The sequence below is a fragment of the Crinia signifera genome, chromosome 2 (assembly GCF_055691185.1).
Source record: "Crinia signifera chromosome 2, ASM5569118v1, whole genome shotgun sequence".
Lineage (NCBI taxonomy): Eukaryota > Metazoa > Chordata > Amphibia > Anura > Myobatrachidae > Crinia > Crinia signifera.
The window spans coordinates 247,229,729-247,255,614 of record NC_139218.1 but is presented as its reverse complement, the minus strand read 5'-3'; the positions used below and the strand labels follow the sequence as shown (position 1 = coordinate 247,255,614).

The 25,886-nt window shown below is 41.1% G+C and overlaps 1 protein-coding gene across 23 annotated transcripts in view; it reads left to right on the top strand.

The window, feature by feature from the left end:
* Positions 1–25,099, top strand: part of HHLA2 (HHLA2 member of B7 family) — a 61,597-nt gene extending 36,498 nt beyond the window's left edge. For all 23 annotated transcript variants that reach the window (XM_083174222.1, XM_083174215.1, XM_083174209.1 and 20 more), the window contains 5 exons: positions 6,292–6,309; positions 7,675–7,977; positions 9,982–10,215; positions 19,808–20,113; positions 24,425–25,099. In XM_083174222.1, coding sequence (XP_083030348.1) covers positions 6,292–6,309; positions 7,675–7,977; positions 9,982–10,215; positions 19,808–20,113; positions 24,425–24,555 — 992 coding nt within the window. In that variant the 3' untranslated portion in view covers positions 24,556–25,099. The remainder of the gene's footprint in view (positions 1–6,291; positions 6,310–7,674; positions 7,978–9,981; positions 10,216–19,807; positions 20,114–24,424) is intronic.
* The last annotated feature ends 787 nt before the right edge of the window (positions 25,100–25,886 follow it).

The following is a 25,886-nucleotide window of genomic DNA, read 5'->3' as shown; positions in this document are numbered from 1 at the left end:
ATTGACTCCTTGAGCCCTGGTGCACTGCACCGACAGTAGTTCTACCCCTGGACTAGGAGCTGCTAGTTATTCACTTAAGTAGTGGTGTATATGAGGCAGTGTGGAATGTACATAATGGAGGAAATTTACTAAGATCAAATGGATACGAATGCACCCATTTTCTACCCAATCAATCTTAATTACGGCTGGGACCCGCAGGTCGGCTTATTTAAAGACAGACAAATTTGGTTGATTTGCTGTTTTTACAAATGGCAAGCTCAGCTGAATTCCACTGTACAAATGATTACACCATCAATAGAACTCGGCCCCATTTGGCCATAGAGTTCTATCAGATTGACACATTTACAATCATTCGTATGGCTGAATTAATTAACCAGCACCGACCGGGCTCTTGCACGATTCTGGTTGGCACAACTGGTTTGCTAGAACCGCAGTCTTTGCATAGCTAAAGCCCCAGCCTAGACTCATTGATCATTTTAATATGTGATGTGGGATGCAGATTTTTATTAAGAGAGTTCGGACAGGTTTGGGATATGATTTTTAATGAGGTGGGGAAAGCCAGATTTGACTTGTGATTTTTAATGAGTGGTAATGGGTCAAAGCAGGAGTCTAATTGTTAATGATCTATTTTTAAATCTGGGGTGTAATGTAAATTTTAATTAAGGAGGAGGATTGGATTTGGGTCATGATATATAATGAAGGATGGGGTTTCAGATTTGTGTTTGGTTTTTATGAGGGACTGGTAGGCAAAAGTTGTATATTATATTTATAATAAAGAAAGGGAATTAAGTTTAACGAGTGTTATTCAGATCTGAGTTCTGATTTTATAATATGGGTAAAAATGGGGGGGGGGGTCAAGTTTTGTATTCTTTTTAAATAAAGTGAGTTGGGATTAATACAAAAAGTGGTCTGAATTTAAACGAGGTAGGTTAGATATGGGGGTATATTTACTAAAGATTGGGCTGGATTTAAAAGGTCATACACACAAAATCTGTCTTGTTTTAAGTTTTAACCACATTTATTGCCATATCCATACTTTATTTCAGCTGCAGGTTTCAGGTAGAAAACCTAAAGGCCCCCACAATGCATCCAAATACCCCGTGAGCCTTCCGGCGGTTTCTCTGGAGGCTCAGATGTGATTTGTCACATGATGTGCCATTTTTTACATGCAATAAATCATGCAGCATGCGGAAAGCTGCAGCAGAGGCGGGAGCAGGAGAATGAAAAAAACTCTAAATGCCATTCAGCGGTCACCTATTCTTTTGTATGTTTTTTTTTTTTTTTTTAAATCTCCTGCCCGCCACCAACCGCTCAGAGGTTGGACCAGCAGATAGGTTTGCACCATCAGTGCGGCACCACTGGCACACAACTATGGATGGAATCAGACGCGATACATCGCAGGTGCTAAAAAGCACCAGAGATGTGCTGCTGATGGTTCCAATTGCGATTTATCTTATATTCTGCAGGTCCGTTCTTATGCGTACAGGACCGCCTGATCAGATTGGATGTTATACACATTCTATTTGGCCTGATCTGCCAAAATAGGGCCCAAACCGCATAGTGTATGGGGGCATTTAGGCCTCTTATTTGTGTATCAAACAACAAAAAGTAGAAAAGTCCCAAGGCGCTATCAGTCCTTGCAGCCTCAATTCCAAAAGAAGGACCACTTGGTATTCCTCACTTGCAAACACTCTAGAACAAATAAGGAAATGATGGCGCTTGACTTGTATGTCCAATGATGCAATTTTTCTCATGAAAAAAACATAAACAAAAAAGTGTATAAGTGACACAAATTATAATATCTAATAAATGGGGTAAAGTTAACCTAGGGGGGAAAAACCGTACCGAAACTCACACTGTGTGAAGTGTTATAAGTGTGTAACAATTTGTTTTATAGGTTCACCATTGTGATTGATATTGAATATATACCAAAAAGAGTGAGAGCAATCTCTGGTGCATACCGTACTCACTGATTAAACACTGCATAACCAAAGCAGCAAGGCAGCATTATATACTTGCCTCCCAGCCTGCAGCCAGATATTGAATGGCTGTCAGCATGGTGGATGGCTGGAGCTATCACCAATCAGAGTGCGTATAGCCATTCATTGTATAGAAGCATGTTGAGACTTTCCCCTCTAGTTGCATTGGATGCTAAACCACTAATGACCTTGCAGTGCACCTCATTTCATAAAAAAATTAAAATGTTGAACGGTAAACTGCCTGATCAGAATGTGGTAAAGAAAGCTACTGTAAGTGTAGTGTGTGTGTGACACTATGGAGGCAGTGTGTGTGTGTGTGTGTGTGTGTGTGTGTATATGCATACATGCAGCATGTGTGAAGCTATAGGGGCAATTTGTCTGTGAGGCTATATGGGAAGTGTGTATGTGATTATGAGGTCAGTATGTGTGTGTTATCTTGTGGGGGCACCTTGTATGAGGCTATGCGTCAGCCTGTGTATGGCACTATGGGGGCAGCATGTGTATAGCATTATGCAGCATATGTGTGAAACTATGGAAACCCGCATGTTTGTGTGTGCTGCTATGGAGGCAGCATGGGTGCGGGGATGCTATGGGGACAGCGTGTGCGTTTGAGTGTATGTGAGCAGAGTGTGTGTGAGGGTAAGGGGACAGTGTGTGCGTGAGGCTATGGGGCAGTGTTTGTGTGTGGCTATGGGGCAGTGTGTGTGTGTGTGTGTGTGTGTGTGTGTGTGTGAGAGAGAGAGAGAGAGAGAGAGAGATAGATAAAGAGTTTATTGGGGCAGTGTATGTGTGTGGCTATGGGGGCAGCATGTAGAGTACTGTGTGTGCAAGGCAATCCTAACAGCACTGTAGACCCTGGACAAAGCAATGCAATGCAATGCAATGCATCCCATAAGGAGATGACAAGAAAATAATGTGCAACCTAGATAAGAATAAATAACTGAAACAGACAGCGCCCTGAAAAATGAAGCCAAACCTGTATTTAATTTGTCAAGTGTGATTGTAGTATTTAGGGATGGTTCAGACTAGAGGCTAAAATGTATCATGGTAAACAGCTAAAAATAATAAGAAAATGTATTTTGAAACACACCCATTACAGTTTGCCCTCATTCACCATATTATTGTTCAACCTCATACCGGAGATGCAGGAGTATGGCATGCCCCCTCTTTGCGCATAGATAAATAAAATCTATAATTAATCTTGTCACATGCAAGAATAGCCGTAGCCTCTATATTACTTACACACTGGGACACAACTCAGAAGGACTCTCTAGGTGTCTCTCTCTCCTTGACCAAATGCTCTCAAAGAGGTTACACCAGTCTAGGGTGGCCAATCCCAGGATAGGGATCAGCGAGATCTTGGGATTTGTCCCTAACATCTCTGGGATTAGCCGGTGCATGCGCAATCTAATGCTGAGCTGCGCCTGCCGGATGCTCCCTTCTCGGCTGTGCGGTTCTGCGGCGCATGACGTGATGTCATGGGGGCAGTATGATTGGTGTAATGGTTAGCATTACTGCCTCACAGCACTGAGGTCATAGGTTCGATTCTCACCATGGCTCTAACTGTGTGGAGTTTGTATATTCTCCCCTTACTTGCGTGGGTTTACTCCGGGTACTCTGGTTTCCTCCCACAATCCAAAAATATTCTGGTAGGCTAATTGGCTCCCAGAATGTCTGTGTGTGCATGTACATGTGGTAGGTAATATAGATTGCAAGCTCCTCTGGGGCAGGAACTGATTTGAATGTTTAAATATTATCTGTAAAGTGCTGCGGAATATGTGTGCGCTATATAAGAAACTGTTAATAAAATAGAATGTCAGAGGTCACGCTGCGCAGTCCTTCACCATACCGCTCCGGCCACCTCACCTGCCAAAACTCACCATCCAATGCACCTCTCCAGCCACCGCACCAACCTCACGTGAGTAAACCTGCAGTGCGGACAGTTTGGGGTGGGTTGGTATGCAATTTATTAGGTTGGCTCATTCCGGGAATCCTGGGATTGAGCATTTTTCAATCCCGAATCCCACTATTGTATATATGTCCCTGGATTGGCATCCCAACACCAAACCCAGACACCCAGGGATGGAGGAGGTAAAGCTGGAATCCATAGGTCACTTAAAGCTCTCTCTAATCCTACCTTCCTATGTCTCCTGGTTGGGAAGCTCCATTAGTAGCCCATGAAACCGGATACTCCTGTATCTCTGCCTGCATTGCATACTGTCCTGCTCAGTGCTCACACATATTCTGGCTGCCTGGTTCTACTGCTGCAAAAGAGGGTTAGCTAGTGATGCCAGTGTGCTTTGGCCAGGGGGCATCCATCGGCTGGGGTAAAATATCCCCTGCTCTCAGTCTGGCTATGGAGGCCAATAAAGTAGACCATTAAACAAAAGTTAAAGGTCTTTTTTCCAGGTTATTATTAATACTTAAATAAATTATGTTTCAGTAATGGTATCAAGAGGTCATTATGAGTCATCAGCTGGTGATGATGCAGCTAGAAATATTGGCTGTAAGCTGTGTACACACTGCAATTCTGGCTCATGGCCGACTTTAGCTATCCAATCTTACCTATCCAGTTTTGGCTATCTGCACTTTAAATGTATTTTAGATTTAGACTTTCTTGCTAATTATCCCTAGGCCAAATATATTTCACAAGTGAGATAGTCAAGATAGACTTGCCAGCACAGTATTTTTTTCTATGTAATACTGACTAATCTGGGGCACGCATCGGCATCGCATCGACATCAAATGTGGCTGAATACTGGCCCTTATTCAGATCTGATCGCAGATCTGATCGCAGTGCAAATTTGTTCTCAAATGGGCAAAACCATGTGCACTGCAGGTGAGTCAGATGTAACATGTGCAGAGAGAGTTAGATTTGGGTGGGGTTTGTTGAAACTGAAATCTAAATTGCAGTGTAAAAATAAAGCAGCCAGTATTTACCCTGCACAGAAACAAAATAACTCACCCAAATCTAACTCTCTCTGCACATGTTACATCTGCCCCACCTGCAGTGCACATGGTTTTGCCCATTTTAAGAACTAATTTATACTAGATCTGAATAAGGGCCACTGTGCGATTCTAACATTCTATTTGATTTTGATTATATAGTTAAAATCAATAGCCAGAATTGCTCCGTGTGTACACAGCTTAAATTGTGCACATCACAGTGCAACAAACATCATGTCAACTGTGAAATTGCTATAAGTTGTTCTTGGGTCTAATTCTGTACCATATTCTGAGCAATAGGAGACTGCGCTGTTTCAATAAAATAACCTCTCCCGTGCCATGGATGAGTTCAGATGCTCAGAAACAATGGAGACTGTTTGTATTTAAAAGCAAATAATTTGCAATTTATTAATAAACATTAAATAAACAATATATCTGAATTGGCGGCCACCTAGAGCAATATATGTACTGGTACATTGTATCAATATGTGTACACAAAACACATTAGAAAAATGCACGCAATTACATACAAACCCTATAAAAAAGTGACTTTCCTTTGGTGAGGGAATTACTCCTCTTTTATTTGTGGCCATTTGACTTCCATCTACAATTAACGGGCTAAAATCAGCTCTCTTGAAATTATAAAACATCCAATAAGGAGTATACAAATATCTGCTGGAAGTCACGTGGTTCTTTTTCATTATCCATTATTCAAAGTGTTTATAATATTCTTTTTATATATATATTTTTTATATATATTTTTATGTATTTTTTTTCTAATGTGTTTTGTGTACACATATTGATACAATGTACTAGTACATATATTGCTCTAGATGGCCGCCTATTTAGATATATTGTTTATTTAATGTTTATTAATAAATTGCAAATTATTTGCTTTTAAATACAAACAGTCTCCATTGTTTCTGAGCATCTGAACTCATCCATGGCACGGGAGAGGTTCTCCTATTCCTCTTGGATTATTTTCCCTTGTATATTTTCATAGTCAGTGATTTAGTGATCTGACGTGTGGGTGTATACAATTTTTTGCACTGACACTAGTGTATTTGTTGAAAACTGCAGCTTATTGCACATATATATATAAAAAATATTTACATCATTCAATTATAACATATATTTCTCCAAACATTTTGATTTTTTGTGTGGTCAATTAGTGCCCAAATCCCCCTCTGCTGTTCAGGGGGTATATTTATTACTAATTCTGTACCACCCCATATATGCAGGGAAAAAATGGTCAACATTTTCATCTGTAGTTTCTTCTTAATGAGAGCTTTTAAATCAGAAAAATGGCAATGAACAATGAAATCCACTGTAACATACTGTAACGTTGAGCTTCTATGTTTTTCAGGTACCAGTGAAAACCAAGGTAATTTTTCTGTTTCAATCTTGGGTTAGAGTGCAATTGTAAAGTTAATGATTCAGCGAAGAAATGTAGATAAAAAGCACCTACTATTACTATTATCATCATGATAAGGAGATGCTGAAGAAAACATTTATGTGGATTTCCCTTACTGTCATTAAATGCAGGAAGCACAGGAAACTTCTTTTGTACTAAGAAATCTCCACGACATAATGAAGTGTTTGCCAATATCACTGAGTTTTGGAAAACTATTTTATCAGACAAAATAAATGTATGCAATTCTATATACAGTATATTTTGTTATAAAGAATCACGAATGCTGAGTAAGCAGTGAGAGGGCATAAACCGCTGATGGGTTCTCCAGGTTACACTTGGAAGGTGTCATGTGATATTGTAATTAGGATGGGCACAAGGCCTATCAGAGCAGGGGGAGGGATGTAGACAGGGTAAGAAAAGTCACATGCTTGATGTGAAGCTTCCTCTGTCCGGCGAAGCCCCACCCACCCTTCCCTATTTTTTCTCTCTTCGGAGGCGGTAAAGAACGGTCATCCTTGTAAGATCTCTGTGTGTGTGTAGATAGTGGGGTGCACTCTCCCTTGACATCGATTGTCATGGGCCATGCTTCTGCCTGGGGGATGGCCACACCACCAGCCTGGGTGGATGACCAGGGAGAGTGATCACCAGCGATGGTGTGTATATGTATTCATCTTTAACCCCCACTTTCCTATAGTGACCGTTCTTTGGTGCTGCCACCATTTATAGTTATAGTTTATTGTCAAAATAAATTTGACATTCATTTTGAAACGCCAGTACTTTGTGTCCGTGTCTTTTTTATTAGATAAGTTAGTTGTTAAGGTTAAGTTAAGGTTGAGCTTTATGAATCGTAAAGTGTGGACCTGGGGATACCCGATGGCGAGTTTATGTACAGTACAGATGTCTTAATATATTATGTAGTACTGTACTGTACAGTACAGCAGTAATGTTAGTGTAGCCTTCGGTGTCTAACAAGGAGAGTACGAAGTGTCAGTGGTCAGGATCCCAAGGATCACATTCCCACAACACCAACGTATCCTGATAAGTATTCTAACCATAACCCACCCCTTTGGCAGCCTAACCGTAACACTCCCCTAGTGCCTAACACTCCCCACGGGGACCCATTAGCATTGTGACCTTCGGGATTCGGCTGTTGGGATTCTGACCTGATCCTCTGACAATAGACTGTGGGACTATGAAAGAGTACAATGTTATAACAAAATAGGTTTTGAATGTATTTTTTATTTCAATAACAAATGGCCCAATTGTTTAAATGAACACAATGTTGATCAAAGTTGTTCACATGTCTATCTTACATAATAACCATTTTATATATAGTCTGGGGTGAACTCCACGGAACTGCCACCTTGAGATGCCTTTTTACCCCTGGGGAGGAGGAAGTGATTCACTGGAACGACAAAGATAATCAAAGAGTGCACAGCTATTATAAAGGCAAAGATCAGCTGGACCACCAGAACAAACAATTCTCAGGAAGAACCAAATTGTTCTTAAGTGAAGTAAAAAATGGAAATGCCTCCCTCCAGCTAAGAGACCTGAAAAGAAATGATCAAAACAGTTACTCCTGCTATGTGAGCACAAAATTGGGTAGAACAGAAAGTACGGTGACATTGCAGATTGCAGGTAAGACACTAATAAAAAAGAGACCATGGGCCAAATGTAATAGGGTGAGAGTTTCAGAAAGTGAGAGATTTTGGGAGAGTTTTCCCTTTTTTTTTAAAGCAGCAATCAATTACATGGCAAAATCAACCTGGTTTTGCAGTGTAAATGATTGCCGCATTTAAAAAAAGGGAAAACTCTCCCAAAATCTCTCACATTCTGAAACTCGCACCCTATTCCATTTGGCCCCATATGTCTCACAGTACATCTACAGAAGTAGCCTCGCTCATCTTTTCCGGATCGCCACCACTCCTGCCCATTTGTTGAGCCAAATTAGCATCTGCGTGCGGAATCGCAACATTGTGATATTGTCACTCAAGGAATTTCTAGGAGCCGCAGGAGCAAATTAATTGCACATGCATGGCAACCAATCGCTACAGGAATCGGGACAATGAGAGTGGCGAAATCTGTATATGTTCTATGACAGCTGGACCTTGCGAGTAACCTATTTATTGGTGTGTATCCTTTACTCTATAGTGTCTCAAACGGAAAAAGAGGGGTGGTAGCAGCGCTAAAAATAATAAAAGATATTGGATGATCTTTACAAAATTTTACTGATATAAAAAACAATATATCACATAGACACATGGATAAAATTGAAATAATTTGCATATATATATAATACAGTTGATAATCAACGCCCAATTCCACAATATAGCAGCAATAGGAGAGTCCGTTCCTAGTTTGCCCAGATTAGACGAGAGGAAAGCATAGTTACCACTCCATGTACGTTGGTGGTTAAAATGTCCTGGTATCCACGTGTTTGGCCCAAGATGGCACAAATAACCGAAGTCCACTGGAGTTGGTCTAGGACATATAGGTGGATAGCCTCAGGTACCTGGGTGATGAAATCTGGAATGGTATGCGGTGATATTCCAGGTTTTAGTGTCCCAAGATGATATGAGGGAACAATAGGATCCTCCGCTGGGCTGGTCCAGACTGCAATCCAAAGTGGTGGTGGTAGAAAAAGGGCAACAGCACTGCTGACGCGGTTCGCTGCTACAGCAGTTTTATCAAAGTGTCTAGTGTATAGTGTATTGACCAGTGTTCTTTACTGTAACTTATAGACCATTGATCCAAAGGAATTAAGGATCTTAACCTGCGGTTGGACTGTCATAGTCGTATTTATTTGGTTACAGCGAGTGGAAGATATTTGTATGTTTCGTGATGGCGTATAAGGGAGACGGGTCTGTGAGATTAGGTCAAAGATGTGTGAATGACGTGTGTATTGTTGTTCATGCCTCTACTATGTGTAGCACCTGCTTACCATAGAGCTGGGGAAGCCAACCCTAGTCCTCGAGAGCTACCAACAGTGCATGTTTTGCAGGTCTCCTCACAGAATCACAAGTGAGCTAATTAGCTCCATCTGTGTATCTTTTAAAATGTGTCAGTGATTAATGAGTGCAGCTGGGCAGCAGCTAGGTTGTCTGGAAAATGTGAACTGTTGGTAGCTCTCGAGGGCTAGGGTTGGCTACCACTGCCATAGAGAATAAGGTCATACATACATCACAAGTACATTTGAATTGGAACTCATTCACATGCAAAGTAGTTCCCTCAAATTGCGTTTACACAAGCCTACACAATTTATCAGGGAAATGGTAACTTTGCTCACATCGTACAACAGCGGCAGTTTAATAGAGGCTACTTTTGTACTGCTTATGTCTTCATAGAAATGGCACCATAACTATTTTCCCATTGGCGGAGAATTCATTGTAGTCTATGGCTGCAGGGTGTGCATTGTTGCCCTTCCCCTGGACTCATGGGCCCATGCACCCTATGCCCATTATAATTATGCCTGAGGCTTCTTATCTAGAATAGAACTAGGTCACCTAAACACTAGGTAGTCCTAAATAGACTATGATCATTTTTGTGCTAACTTTGGTGAAAAAACAAGTAAAAAAAGAACTGCTCATTCTAAATAAGCTTCTCACTGTTGTATGGTAACATTGACCTGTATCTTGTTTGCAGACTTTAATCACTCAATAGACTATAAATGGGTTAACAACAAGCTGCATCTCAGCTGCACTGTAAATACTATCTATCCCGATGATACTTATAGGATAACATGGTATGTGGATAATGTGCAGACAATATCAAGCAACAAAAGTTTCTATATTGTTTCTGATACTTCACTGCCATATCAGTGCATTATCCGTCACTCAATAGTGGAAAGCACCTGGACAGGAAATTGGAAAAGGAAAGGTAAGAACTGACTTGATGGCTAAGTACATTTAACCATGTGACAGTAATAATATATATATATATATATCCACATTGCAGCATATAGGGCCATCACTAGGGCCAGGTGGGTAGTGCAATGTCAAGGGTTCCCTGCGGCCAGTGTCCCTGCAGGATCACTGAGGGGCAGGGCTGAGCTGATGGAAACATGGACCTCACAGCCACAGCCACCTCCTAGGCTGGCTGTGTGGTACTGCAGAGTATATGGGAGAGAGAAAGCCGCTCTGAAACTACATCTTTCAGAATCCCAGTTGTTTTCCATGATTTTTTCATATTTCATAAGTGTAGTTTTCCAGGATCACTGGGGCAGATGTATTAAGCCAGACGAAGAGATAACCTGGAGATAAAGTGGAAGGAGATAACACACCAGCCAATCAGCTGTGTTTGAAATATGACAGTTGGGAGTTGATTGGCTGGTGCGTTATCTCCTTCCACTTTATCTCCAGTTTATCTCCTCACCAAGGCCCTTATTCTGATCGGTGCGGCCCGATCAGAATATGCGGCCGCAACCGTGCAGGCGAATCCCCGCCTTCCATACGGATCGCCACCTGCCGTCCGTATGCGGATATGTGGCGATCCGCATGAAATTGTACGGGGATACGCCTCCTCCATGGTGGGAGCAGCCCCTGCATTCGATGGTCGCCGAACATCGAATGCAGGGCCGCACGCTCCACCAGGTCCCGCAACACAAGACCACACGGACACTTGTCCGTGTGAAATCATGTATAGGGGCGGGCAGCTGACATCCGGCGATGTCAGATGCCCGCCCCGTACCCACGCGTCACGGCCTCATTACCATGCATACGCCCCGCGTTTGCATGGGAACGCCCATGAAACGGGGGGCGTATGCATAGGGTAATGAGGCTAAGTAGCCCCTCACACCCCTCTACGCCCCCTGTGCGGCGTATAAAGAATCCGTGCGGCGAAATCGCCTGCACATGCGCAGAGTGACCTCTGCACATGCGCAGACGATCAACATCGGCGGTCCGTCCGCATGCGGGAATTTCCGCACCGATCAGAATAAGGGCCCAAGCTTAATACATCTGCCCAAATGTGACTGTGATGTGAATCAAATTGAGGTATATTAGTCTCTGAGGTGCCTTATAATTGAGGTTTTATTGAGATTTTAGATACCTTTGTTTGAGAATCCATCAAAAAGCATTTTTGTTTAATTTGTTAGATTAGAGTACAAAGGAACAAAAGTTACTGGTACAACAGGCGCTTTCCAGGTTTAAACTTACACTATTATTGGTGCAAGTGTCCATATAAATAATATGGTTTCTTTCAAGGAGATTCAACCAGTCCTAGGTGTATTCATATAGGTTACCAGGAATATCCACAGGCTGTGAAATGTTTTCTAGAATGGAAAAAGAAGATAGTGCAACACCTTTTTCCAAAGGGGGGGAACAATTTATTATGCACTCACAATTTCCATAAAACAAAGACAGCGTATAATCACCAGCCGGTGATAACAGGTGGGAGGTTACACCCAAGGATTACTTCACCAGATAGTAGCCAGGTTCCGGACACCCTTCTCTAACGGCAGAAGCTCCAGGCGATATCGCATCCCAGGACACAAAAAACAAGCAGCGAGATTCTTCCAGCCACGGGAACACCTGCTTAATGCATTTCGGACTGTAGTAGTCCTTCTTCAGAAGCATAATGTTTCCCGTGGCTGGCAGGAGTATAAATAGTAAAAAAGGGCGCCAAACACAGCGATCACGCCGCTCTGACGCTTACAGGAAGCGGAAGTGTCTCCATACCGCAACCGGAAGCGAAACGTCATGCCGTGCGGTCCACCTGACGCTCCCCTTGCGTTCCAAAGTAGCGGGACGTCACTTCCGGTACGCGGAGAGACTCCGTATTGCACATTGCCCAGATGAATGGAACGCATCTCCATTGTGCATGCGTTCCAGACAGACGGAACAAAGCTTCCTTAAACGGAAAAACAGTAATTGCACATTTGCCCATATATATGATACATTTCGCAAAACCATATTACATCTTGCAAAAATTAATTTATCATTTCATTTTCTCCGATGTTTTCAATAGTTCATATTTTCATACGAAAAGAAAAAGTCCTCCTTTCTTGTAGTCCTTATTTTGCTTAGTCCATATATAAAAAAGGAAAAGGAAGGGGAGGGGAGAGAAAATGGAGAGCAATCAGGTACATTTTTACAAATTCACAGATTATATAAAAAGTACAGTGCATAAAATATTTAAAAATTACTTAAAAAGACAATAGATTAAAAAACAGATAAAAAGGCATTATAAAAACCATTTAATTTCAAAGTCACTATTAAGACCATTTGGCACCAGGGTATTGAGTTTAAAAATCCACCTCATTTCACACTGGGCAAGGCGAGTTTCTATGTTTTTATTACGCCATGTGGGAGTTATAATTTCAAGACCACCAAAAGATTTAATACAACATTCCTTAGAATTATGTACCTTTTTAAAATGAGCAGGAACTGTGTGGGTTTCTAAGCCCTTTCTTATATTATACACATGCTCCGCTAAGCGTGTTTTAAGGTTCCTGGTGGTTTTTCCCACATAAAATAAGCCACAATCACATTGTAAAAAATATATAACATTTTTAGAATTACATGTGATAAAATCATTAACTTTAAAACTGGTGCCATTAAAAATATATTCTTTGGTTTTACTAATGCCCTTAGCTGTTCTGCACATCAAGCACATACCACAACGGTGGAACCCCTTTGTGCGATCGCTGGTTCGGGGCATCACATCAAGACAACTTTTAACAAGTTTGTCTTTTAGAGATGGTGCTTTTCTATAAATAAAGCCTGGATTACATGGTAAAGATGGACCTATTACTGGATCATTTTTTAATAAGTGCCAGTTTTTTTTGATTACAGCCTCAACTTTTTTGTGATCAGGATTATAGTCTGATATGAAAGACCATTCTGTACTTTTTTTCGGTTTCTTTACTTTTTCTCCAAGGAGATCCTGTCTACTAATTGTGTCTGTTTTTTCTTTTGCACTCGTTAATTCCTTCTGATCGTATCCCTTCACCCGGAAACGATTTGCCATTTCAGATACCTGATTCTCATATACATCGTTTTCTGTACAGTTACGTTTCACCCTCAGAAATTGGCCATAAGGAATCCCCTCAAGCCAATCTCTGTGGTGTTGGCTATTTCTGTCGATGTAACTGTTGGAATCGGTAGCCTTGATATGGTTAGATGTGCAAATAACATTATTCTTGATATAAATATTCAAGTCTAAAAACACAATTTTCTCCTTACTCCAGACAAAAGTTAAATTTAAATTAAAATCATTTTGATTAAGATTATTAAAAAAGGTTAAAAGGGTCATTTCATCCCCCTTCCATACCATAAAAACATCATCTATATAACGATGCCAAGAGACCAGACTTGCCCCCAGCTCTGAACCTGACCAAATGACAAGCTCCTCCCAGTACGCCATATACAAATTGGCGTAGCTGGGGGCAAATCTGGTCCCCATTGCAGTTCCAACCATCTGCAGATAAAAATTTCCATTAAAATAGAAGAAATTATTTTCTAAAATAAAGGTTATGCTATCCAAGATAAAAGTTTTTAATTTTTCTGACATAGATGTTTTGTCTAAAAAGAACTTTACAGCTATTCTTCCTTTTGTCGAGTCAATTATAGTATACAATGTGGATACATCACCACTTACAAGAAAAGAATCAGGCCCCCAATTTATCTCCTCAATTTTTTGTAGGACATCTTTTGTGTCTTTAAGGTATGCCTTAGTTTCTTTGACTATTGGTTGGAGGTGATAGTCCACCAAGGCAGATAAATTTGAGGTTAAACTATTTGTACCCGAAATAATGGGCCTGCCCGGTGGATTGGTTAGGCTTTTGTGTACCTTCGGCAACACATAAATTGTGGGTACCGAAGGTTCCTTAATTGTCACAAAATCATGTTCGGGTTTTGTTATAATGCCATCCTGTAAAGCTTTATTCATAAAATCATCAAATGATTTTTTTATTCTAATTGATGGGTCAGATTTTAGTTTTTTGTAAGTCTCACCACTTTCAAGCTGTCGATTTATTTCTGAAATATAATCATCTTTATTTAAGATGACAACCCCTCCCCCCTTATCGGCGGGTTTGATTATTATTTCTTTGTCATCTTTAAGGGATTGCACAGCGTTTATTTCTTTTCTAGTGAGATTTTGTTTTTTCACCCTCTTCTTGGGGATAGAGTTTAATTCCTCAGCAACAATTTTACTAAAACTATCTATAAAACATCCCTTTGCATGTGACGGGTAAAAGGTGGATTTCCCCCTAAAACCTGACCCGGATGGTTCTCCGGTCTCAGGTAAGGGATCCTCCTCCCTTTCCGCGAAAAACCTTTTAATTGTGATTTTTCGGGTAAACTTTTGAAGGTCAACATATAGCTTAAAAGGGTCCATTACATTGGTTGGTGCAAATTTTAAACCTTTTTCAAGAATTTTTTCTTCTTCAGTGGTGAGTATTCTCTTACTTAAATTAAAGACTGGTGCTGGCTGCCTCCGGGCATCAGCGCAGACAAATTGCACTATCTTGTTTTTTCTGTATCTATTGTATTCACCTGTGTAATTTTTTTGCTGCAAGATGTTTAGTTATAGAGAGTCCAGGAGGGAACTCCTTAAAGGTCTTTTTGATGTTGAAAGTAATGAAATTAACTGTAGTGATGAAGACCTAACCTCGGTACTATTAAAATTAGAAAATCTGATTTTAAAAGAAAATCGAGTGTGGTGGGAGGTCACCACACTTGAAAAGTATCAAATGGAATCTCTTGTTCCAAAAGGTCTGAAAATTGAAAAAATACCCTCTTTTAGGTCTGGTAATAGTGACTTTCAGACAGAATGGGAAAAAATTATAGACCATTGCTCTTTAAAATTAGTAGAGTTGATTCTTAAAGAAAGACGCCAGTTTCTAAAAGAAATTAATGAAGAAATCAATAATTTACAAATAATGGTTAAACCCTTTATGAATTTAGAAGATTATAAAAATAGTGAGGAAAAAATTCTGAGGAAAATAACAAAAGAGACAAAAGAATTAAAAGAAAAAAAGACCAAAAAGTATCAAAGGGATTTAAAAATTAGAGAAAATGCATCTAAAAAATCAGGAGATATCCCTATAATTACCAATATTCACCCAGAACCACAACCCACTATTGAAACCCCTAGATGGAGAAAACAACCCAAGAAAAAAGTTCCTAAAGAAAAGAATCAAGGGTATAATCAATATATAAAAAAATACCAAGGGAATAATCAATATGGTAAAAGGTTTAACCAACCTCCAGAAACCCCCTATGTAATACCACCCAAAAGAAAACGAATGCCCAGTCAGTATAATAAAGAGTTTTATAAAGAAAATCATCCTAGAGGGGAAGAAAGGACCCCTTATAATCGATACCACACTAGAAATAGATTTGACCCATTAACTCAAGAAGAACCTGAACAAACACCTTTTTTAGAGAGAGGAGGAAAAATGAGAGGTCGGTATCGGAATTAAGAGAAAGAATTAAAACTAAAAGAGGAAAAAGGGGTGGTCTAAAGAAAAAATCAAAATCTAAAAAGAGTAATCCCGTTTTAGAACAGAATGTAGAACGGGGAAAAGTCTTTAATTTAAGTAAGAGAATACTCACCACTGAAGAAGAAAAAATTCTTGAAAAAGGTTTAAAATTTGCACCAACCAATGTAATGGACCCTTTTAAGCTATATGTTGACCTTCAAAAGTTTACCCGAAAAATCACAATTAAAAGGTTTTTCGCGGAAAGGGAGGAGGATCCCTTACCTGAGACCGGAGAACCATCCGGGTCAGGTTTTAGGGGGAAATCCACCTTTTACCCGTCACATGCAAAGGGATGTTTTATAGATAGTTTTAGTAAAATTGTTGCTGAGGAATTAAACTCTATCCCCAAGAAGAGGGTGAAAAAACAAAATCTCACTAGAAAAGAAATAAACGCTGTGCAATCCCTTAAAGATGACAAAGAAATAATAATCAAACCCGCCGATAAGGGGGGAGGGGTTGTCATCTTAAATAAAGATGATTATATTTCAGAAATAAATCGACAGCTTGAAAGTGGTGAGACTTACAAAAAACTAAAATCTGACCCATCAATTAGAATAAAAAAATCATTTGATGATTTTATGAATAAAGCTTTACAGGATGGCATTATAACAAAACCCGAACATGATTTTGTGACAATTAAGGAACCTTCGGTACCCACAATTTATGTGTTGCCGAAGGTACACAAAAGCCTAACCAATCCACCGGGCAGGCCCATTATTTCGGGTACAAATAGTTTAACCTCAAATTTATCTGCCTTGGTGGACTATCACCTCCAACCAATAGTCAAAGAAACTAAGGCATACCTTAAAGACACAAAAGATGTCCTACAAAAAATTGAGGAGATAAATTGGGGGCCTGATTCTTTTCTTGTAAGTGGTGATGTATCCACATTGTATACTATAATTGACTCGACAAAAGGAAGAATAGCTGTAAAGTTCTTTTTAGACAAAACATCTATGTCAGAAAAATTAAAAACTTTTATCTTGGATAGCATAACCTTTATTTTAGAAAATAATTTCTTCTATTTTAATGGAAATTTTTATCTGCAGATGGTTGGAACTGCAATGGGGACCAGATTTGCCCCCAGCTACGCCAATTTGTATATGGCGTACTGGGAGGAGCTTGTCATTTGGTCAGGTTCAGAGCTGGGGGCAAGTCTGGTCTCTTGGCATCGTTATATAGATGATGTTTTTATGGTATGGAAGGGGGATGAAATGACCCTTTTAACCTTTTTTAATAATCTTAATCAAAATGATTTTAATTTAAATTTAACTTTTGTCTGGAGTAAGGAGAAAATTGTGTTTTTAGACTTGAATATTTATATCAAGAATAATGTTATTTGCACATCTAACCATATCAAGGCTACCGATTCCAACAGTTACATCGACAGAAATAGCCAACACCACAGAGATTGGCTTGAGGGGATTCCTTATGGCCAATTTCTGAGGGTGAAACGTAACTGTACAGAAAACGATGTATATGAGAATCAGGTATCTGAAATGGCAAATCGTTTCCGGGTGAAGGGATACGATCAGAAGGAATTAACGAGTGCAAAAGAAAAAACAGACACAATTAGTAGACAGGATCTCCTTGGAGAAAAAGTAAAGAAACCGAAAAAAAGTACAGAATGGTCTTTCATATCAGACTATAATCCTGATCACAAAAAAGTTGAGGCTGTAATCAAAAAAAACTGGCACTTATTAAAAAATGATCCAGTAATAGGTCCATCTTTACCATGTAATCCAGGCTTTATTTATAGAAAAGCACCATCTCTAAAAGACAAACTTGTTAAAAGTTGTCTTGATGTGATGCCCCGAACCAGCGATCGCACAAAGGGGTTCCACCGTTGTGGTATGTGCTTGATGTGCAGAACAGCTAAGGGCATTAGTAAAACCAAAGAATATATTTTTAATGGCACCAGTTTTAAAGTTAATGATTTTATCACATGTAATTCTAAAAATGTTATATATTTTTTACAATGTGATTGTGGCTTATTTTATGTGGGAAAAACCACCAGGAACCTTAAAACACGCTTAGCGGAGCATGTGTATAATATAAGAAAGGGCTTAGAAACCCACACAGTTCCTGCTCATTTTAAAAAGGTACATAATTCTAAGGAATGTTGTATTAAATCTTTTGGTGGTCTTGAAATTATAACTCCCACATGGCGTAATAAAAACATAGAAACTCGCCTTGCCCAGTGTGAAATGAGGTGGATTTTTAAACTCAATACCCTGGTGCCAAATGGTCTTAATAGTGACTTTGAAATTAAATGGTTTTTATAATGCCTTTTTATCTGTTTTTTAATCTATTGTCTTTTTAAGTAATTTTTAAATATTTTATGCACTGTACTTTTTATATAATCTGTGAATTTGTAAAAATGTACCTGATTGCTCTCCATTTTCTCTCCCCTCCCCTTCCTTTTCCTTTTTTATATATGGACTAAGCAAAATAAGGACTACAAGAAAGGAGGACTTTTTCTTTTCGTATGAAAATATGAACTATTGAAAACATCGGAGAAAATGAAATGATAAATTAATTTTTGCAAGATGTAATATGGTTTTGCGAAATGTATCATATATATGGGCAAATGTGCAATTACTGTTTTTCCGTTTAAGGAAGCTTTGTTCCGTCTGTCTGGAACGCATGCACAATGGAGATGCGTTCCATTCATCTGGGCAATGTGCAATACGGAGTCTCTCCGCGTACCGGAAGTGACGTCCCGCTACTTTGGAACGCAAGGGGAGCGTCAGGTGGACCGCACGGCATGACGTTTCGCTTCCGGTTGCGGTATGGAGACACTTCCGCTTCCTGTAAGCGTCAGAGCGGCGTGATCGCTGTGTTTGGCGCCCTTTTTTACTATTTATACTCCTGCCAGCCACGGGAAACATTATGCTTCTGAAGAAGGACTACTACAGTCCGAAATGCATTAAGCAGGTGTTCCCGTGGCTGGAAGAATCTCGCTGCTTGTTTTTTGTGTCCTGGGATGCGATATCGCCTGGAGCTTCTGCCGTTAGAGAAGGGTGTCCGGAACCTGGCTACTATCTGGTGAAGTAATCCTTGGGTGTAACCTCCCACCTGTTATCACCGGCTGGTGATTATACGCTGTCTTTGTTTTATGGAAATTGTGAGTGCATAATAAATTGTTCCCCCCCTTTGGAAAAAGGTGTTGCACTATCTTCTTTTTCCATTCTAGAAAACATTTCACAGCCTGTGGATATTCCTGGTAACCTATATGAATACACCTAGGACTGGTTGAATCTCCTTGAAAGAAACCATATTATTTATATGGACACTTGCACCAATAATAGTGTAAGTTTAAACCTGGAAAGCGCCTGTTGTACCAGTAACTTTTGTTCCTTTGTACTCTGATCGGAAAAGTTGGTGAACTTTTCTCAACTGGTGCTGGCTGCCTCCGGGCATCAGCGCAGACAAATTGCACTATCTTGTTTTTTCTGTAATTTGTTAGATTAAACAAATGCAGAATGCATACTAAAAAAATACAACACAGAAATAATGTAGCCAGGGCTGTAATAATGAAAAGCAATGCCTTCTATGACAGCTCTATTACCGATTCTGGTTTGGTAGTAGAGGGGGAGAAAAAGGAAGTAACTGTCCACCTGGGCAAAACCATGTTGGGCTGTAGGTGGGGCAGATGTAACATGTGCAGGGAGAGAAAGGGTTTGGGTGAAATCTAGTAGTGTAAACCTGTAAACCTAAAGCTGACCATCATTAGGCTACATGCAAAGCAGTCAGTATTTACTCAACAGAGAAAAAATATAATGTATTTGCTCCCCTTGCATGGAAATATGGTTTGTTCCATATAGTTACTTGCTTTTTGTTTGTTTTTTTGCTTTATTTCCAAATCTGAATCAGACCCATAGTTCCAGTGGATAGCAACCACGAGGCTGCGCTGCCATTAAACATATAAATGAACCCTAATGCTGAGGTAGACCTTTTAATACATTTTCTTCTATTTCCCAGAAAGCATTGAGAAAAAGGAAGACAATCTCACATGTATATGTACATTTTGCAATTCTTTGAACATTGATTTTTTGGACATTTACTTAAAGAAAAACGAAACCGAGCAAGTCACTGTGGCATGTACAAACAGCACATCTAACATAATTACAGCAAGAGACTATGGGAACAGAGTACATATGGCGGTGGAACACAGTTTGTATTTAAGCAATCTCAGTATGAATGATAATGGGGATTATGCTTGTGTGATCAAAACATCAAAGCAAATGGATATTAAGATGACCACTGTCAACATCACAGAAAAAGGAGGCAAGTCTGACTTTTTGTACTATGAAAATTTATATCTTAATAATTCTAAAGTAATAGTTCACTTTTTTATGTAAGATAATGGGGGAAATATACTAAGATAGGAATAAGACATGTGATATTGCTATGGGCAACCAATCAGACCCTGTCTACTATCTTCTAGAGGGTGCTAAATAAATAAGTAGATTCTGATTGGTTGCCCATATCTGCATCAATCAAAAATGTAAGATAAATAAAATAATTGGCTGATGCAATGTTGGCAGTAAATTGGGTGCATGGCACATATGTAATTATGTGCATGTTGCGGTAAGCCAGCAGGTGTGGATGGAAAGGTCTACTGTGCCTAGGTTGACAGTAAATATGCCGACACCAAAATTTTGACATGCAAAAGTTCAGTATTGACAAAAGGTCGATATGAAAAAAAGGTTGATATATGAAAAGGTCAACATGAGTTTTTTAAAGGGCCTGGGTCTGAGTTCGAGGCAGCCGTGGCCTCCTTTCATTTTTTGCTGCAGTTGAGTATGTGACTTTATGCAAATGCCACGACTATGCCCATTCCTGATCAACATCTATGCATGGATGATACATGCGCATATGCCAGCTTTCGTTACACCATTGAAACTTGCACAAGCTGTATATCAGTTATATGTCTGCTCCGTTTGGTGCAATTGCTTTCATACTTAAGGGTCAATCCAATTCAGAGCAATGAACTCATGGGTGTGACTTGTCGTGGCATCGTCTGTAATTTACGATGGCCAAGATTCACACTTAGGGCTCCGAACACTTTCTGCGGCCTGTCGGAAGTAGGGCTACAGGATAGAGGGTGTGGTTTTTATGAGTCCGCACTGGGTTTGCCACACTATGAATGAGGGAGGTCAAGTGAGGCCTTATGTCTTCGTAGTGGGATTCGCCCTGAGTAGTCTTAGACCAGGGGTGGCCGGACTTTTGTAACCCGGGATCTACTTTTTGTACATTTACTTACCGTGATCTACCGGCGTTTCCCCATGTGCAAGAAATGTTCCCTTCCCAGTGCAATACGCCCCTTACACATTATGCCTCACAGAATAGGCCAAAATTCACATTAGGACACAGGTTTTGAGCCAAAATATAACATTAGGACACAGGGAATGAGCCCGAATTTCACATTCTGACACAGGGAATGTGCCCAAAATTCACATTCTGACACAGGAAATGTGCCCGAAATTCACATTCTGACACAGGAAATGTGCCCGAAATTCACATTCTGACACAGGGAATGTGCCCTAAATTCACATTCTGACACAGGGAATGTGCCCTAAATTCACAATCTGACACAGGGAAGGAGTCCGAAAGTCACATACTGACACAGGGAAGCAGGGCCGGCACCACCACTAGGCAGCCTTAGGCATTTGCCTAGGGTGCCGGCCACTGGAGGGTGGCAGTTTGGAGCACCCCCCCTGGATGGAGGTCAGCGCCATGCACAACTCTCTCCCCCACCGGAGCATCTGCTCCGATCCTCTCTGATCCTCAGAGAGGATCGGAGCAGCAGCAGGGACGACGGCATCAGGGGTAAGTTTCCTGCACCCGGCAAAACCCGCCCGCCCCCTCCTACCCGTGGAGCGCCTCAGCACCCATCACCCGACACACCACCTACCCCCAAATGAATTGGGTACTCCACGTCGCCCGGCAAACTGTGGAGCGCCGCGGCAGAGCCCAGGTCCCTCCCGCGCAGCAGCACCGATCACCCCCCGTGGATTTGGTGAGCGCCGGGGCGTCCCCCCTGCCTGGGGCGCTCCGGTGCCTGCAGGGAAGTAGTCCGAAAGTCACATCCTGACACAGGGAAGTCCAAAAGTCAAATTTTGCCACAAATAATGTTCTGTCATGTGGTGGGAGGGGGGGGGGGGTGTCTTCACAAGTGTAAGTTCATCCCAATTGCTGCCTGCCTGATGGAGATTTGTGACCCCTTACAAAAAAAAAAATAACACACATATACACACACTTTTAGGGGGCACAAAAATCCATAACAAGCAGCATCTGGGATGAATTTACAATTGTGAAGACACCTCCCCCTCCCACCACATAAAAGCATATATACACCCACATTCAATTCTTACTGTGCTTTGAAGCTGTCAGGATCCCCGCTGTTGGTGCTGCCGCTGAGCCTCCCACTGGCACTTCATTCTGACTGAGCACAGTGGATCTCCCTTGCCGTGTGCTGCTCTCCCCGGCCCGCTGCTGCCCGCTGAAGAGCATCTCCCCGGCCGCATGCTGCTCTTGCCCGGCCCGCTGCTGCCCGCTGAAGATGTTCTCCTCGGCACGCTGCTGCTGCCGCAAGCTGACAGGCTCCTCAGATGCTGTGTGCAGGCGACGTCATGACGTTACCTGCGCACTGCATCACTGGGAACGCTGAAGCCTCTGAGATCTCAGAGGCTTCAGCAGATCCTTTTACATAGGAAAGAAGGGCATTTGATCACGATCTACTGGCGGGAGCTACGCGATCGACCGGTAGATCGTGATCGACCTTTTGGCCACCCCTGTCTTAGACCAACTAGTGACAATATTTAGATCCCCGATTTGGGAAGAGGTTTTCGAGTTGGTGGTGCTCCCCTGAGTCCAAAAGTATTAGGTAGATAAAAAGGAGAAAGAAGACTCTTTTTTGGGGGCTACCTCAGGCCCCAAAGGGTGCAAATTCAGGTGCTGTTACTGGCACATTGCACCGCTCACACTGAATAGGATTGAACCCTTAGCATCAGGCCCATTCTACTTACCCCTTTTTTATATGCAACCAGATTAAAGGTTACATTTTTATATACCTTTCTACTAAAGAATGAAAGAGGGCCCTAACAAAGAAATTATTTTTCCTTTACTCCAAGTTAGCCAAAACCAGCAGGTATATTTAATTATTGACCAAACCAAGCAAAAGTGCCAGGTTTGCCAATAAATTGTATGTAAATTCAAAAACAATAGGAATGGTGAGATCTCTAAAGGTGCCCACACACTAGAAAGATCTGCAATCTTAAGATGTGCGCATAAATTAGCCTTCAAATCTTTGGTCCGCCCTGGACCAAAGATTTCAGGCAAGCGCACATCTTTACCAAAGATTTTTCTTAAGATCCCGTGTGCGTTCCTATGGATCTTTTGTTAAATCTTCTGATCTTTTGTGCAGCACGTAAGATCAGAAGATTCAGCTAAAGATCCACAGGAGCGCGCATCGGACCGATATCGGGCCGATTTTCGACCGATTATCGGTAAATATCGTACGATATATCGACCGATTTATCGAAAATCGGACAATTGGCCAAAAAATCGTTCTAGTGTGTGGGCACCTTAAGAGGGATGCAGTGGGAGAGCCAGCAGTTGGGATCCCAACATTCATGGTTTAAAGGCATCCTAATGTAGGGTACACACCAGGACGACCCGCTCACGATGCACATCGTGAGCGGGTCGTCAGTGTCTCGTCCGACCCGCTCACGGTGACGCGGGGGGGCACGACCCGCTCACGATGTGCACCGTGAGCGGGTCCGATCCGATGGCGACCCGCACCCGCCTGTATGGTCGTCATTGAGATCCTACCTGCAGCAGGTAGGATCTCAATAACGACCGACCCGCGGGACAGTGCATCGGATCGGTATCGGTCCATACCAGGTCAGAAAAGGGCCCAATCAGCACACAATCTACATCCAATTGATCAGAATTGGATCTAGATTGTGGGGATCGGGCCCTAGTCGTCCTGGTGTGTACCCAGCACAGTAATTATTAGGATTAGGGTTATGGCTAGGCGCTATGGCAAGGTAAGGCTGTGGGGTTATGGGGGTTAGGGGTACGGGTAAAATACACATCGGGATCATTCTGAATTTTGCATTTGTTTAGCTCTAGATATACCAGTTTTGTTTTATTATTTTATCTTTGTGATTATTCTGTAAATATTATTCAGGATATTTGGCTTGATTCTGGTTCACTCGCAAAAGCAAATTCTCTAATGGACAAAACCATGTGCACTGCAGGTGGGGCAGATGTAAAATGTGCAGAGAGAGTTAGATTTGGTTGTTGTTTTGATTCTGTGCAGGGTAATTACTGTCTGCTTTATATTTACACTGCAATAAACTGTCGATATCAGTTTGAAGTACAAACCCCACCCAAATCTAACTCTCCCCGCACATGTTACTTCAAGCTCCACCTGCAGTGCCCATGGTTTTGTCCATTAGAGAGAGAATTTGCTTTTGCGAATGAACCAGAATCAGGCCCATTGTTTCTGAAAATCTACACTTTTTTTAAATTATTGTCCATATATCTTTACTATCTGTATAGTGCTCACTAAAGATAATGTCTCTTTAGCTACAGAAAAGTATCAACACCGACATCACTGGGTATACGTCATTCTGGTGGTTCCTCCGGTGGTTCTCTTGGGAATCCAGTATTGTTGCCCCAGGCAAAAAAAACAGGAGCAACAAAATCAGCAGTACTGAGCCGCTCACATGAAGGCAGCAACAATCACCAATCCTATTTTGATTATGGACATTCATCACAGTTGTAAGATACTAACAGTGATCACTAGCAAAAAATACATCACATAAAGGTTCAGGAAGACCAGACAATCATGAATGGCAAAATGAATATAAAGTAAATTACATATGTTTTCTAAGTAATCTAAATTTTGTAAAATAACTGCGGCTATAATCAGTTAATTTCCTACGTCAGTAAAAAACCCTGGAAAACACCTCATGAGAGGTGCTTATGGGACGCTCAGCAAGAGATGCTTGTCCCAGTCTGGATAGCCGTGCCGATGTTAAAACTACGAAGAAAAGGGTGAACCTTAATTTATACCCTCTTAATGGGGTTAATAGAATGCACCTGATATGCTTAGATCATCCAATCGAATCTATATAGTTAAAAATAATAATGTATACTTGAAAAGGAGGCAGTATTATTTACATATATATTATATTAAACGATAACTGTTGTGACGGGTAATAAGTGGCACTCGGAGACTTTCCAGCTAATCAAATGTTGTATTCAAAATATCACCTAGAACCGACGTTTCAGAGCTACCTAGCCCCGTTTTCAAGGTGTGAGAACCCTTGAAAACGGGGCTAGATAGCTCTGAAACGTCGGTTCTATGTGATATTTTGAATACAACATTTGATTAGTTGGAAAGTCTCCGAGTGTCACTTATTACCCATCACAACATTTACTTGAGAGGGAACCAGAGCAGCTGTGTACATTGAAGGGAGTGTCGGACCAGACATAACCTAACAATAATGTATACAAAATATATAAAATATATATCCAGAAAAATACCTTAAATCAAATACAAATTTATTGGTTGTTTACATCTCCCCAGTGTCACGATTGGTCCTCTCCGGTCACCTGGCATGTGGTAGTCATGTGATCAGAAAGGGGGGGAGTCAATGGCCACATCCCTAATGGTCATGTGGTTCCATCGGTCACATGAGCGGGTCTGGACTATACTCCACCTGGGCACTGCTATTTCCAGAACTCAGGCGCCTTATAACCACGTCACGTGGCCCGGTGCACCATGTGGATCCCCACCATGGCTCTATCTGTGCGGAGTTTGTATATTCTCCCCGTACTTGCGTGGGTTTCCTCCCACAATCCAAAAATATACTGGTAGGCTAATTGGCTCCAAACAAAACAAAAATTAACCCTAGAATGTCTGTGTGTGCGTATATATGTGGTAGGGAATATAGATTGTAAGCTCCACTGGGGCAGGGACTGATGTGAATGTTCAAATATTCTATGTAAAGCGCTGCGGAATATGTGTGCGCTATAGAAGAAA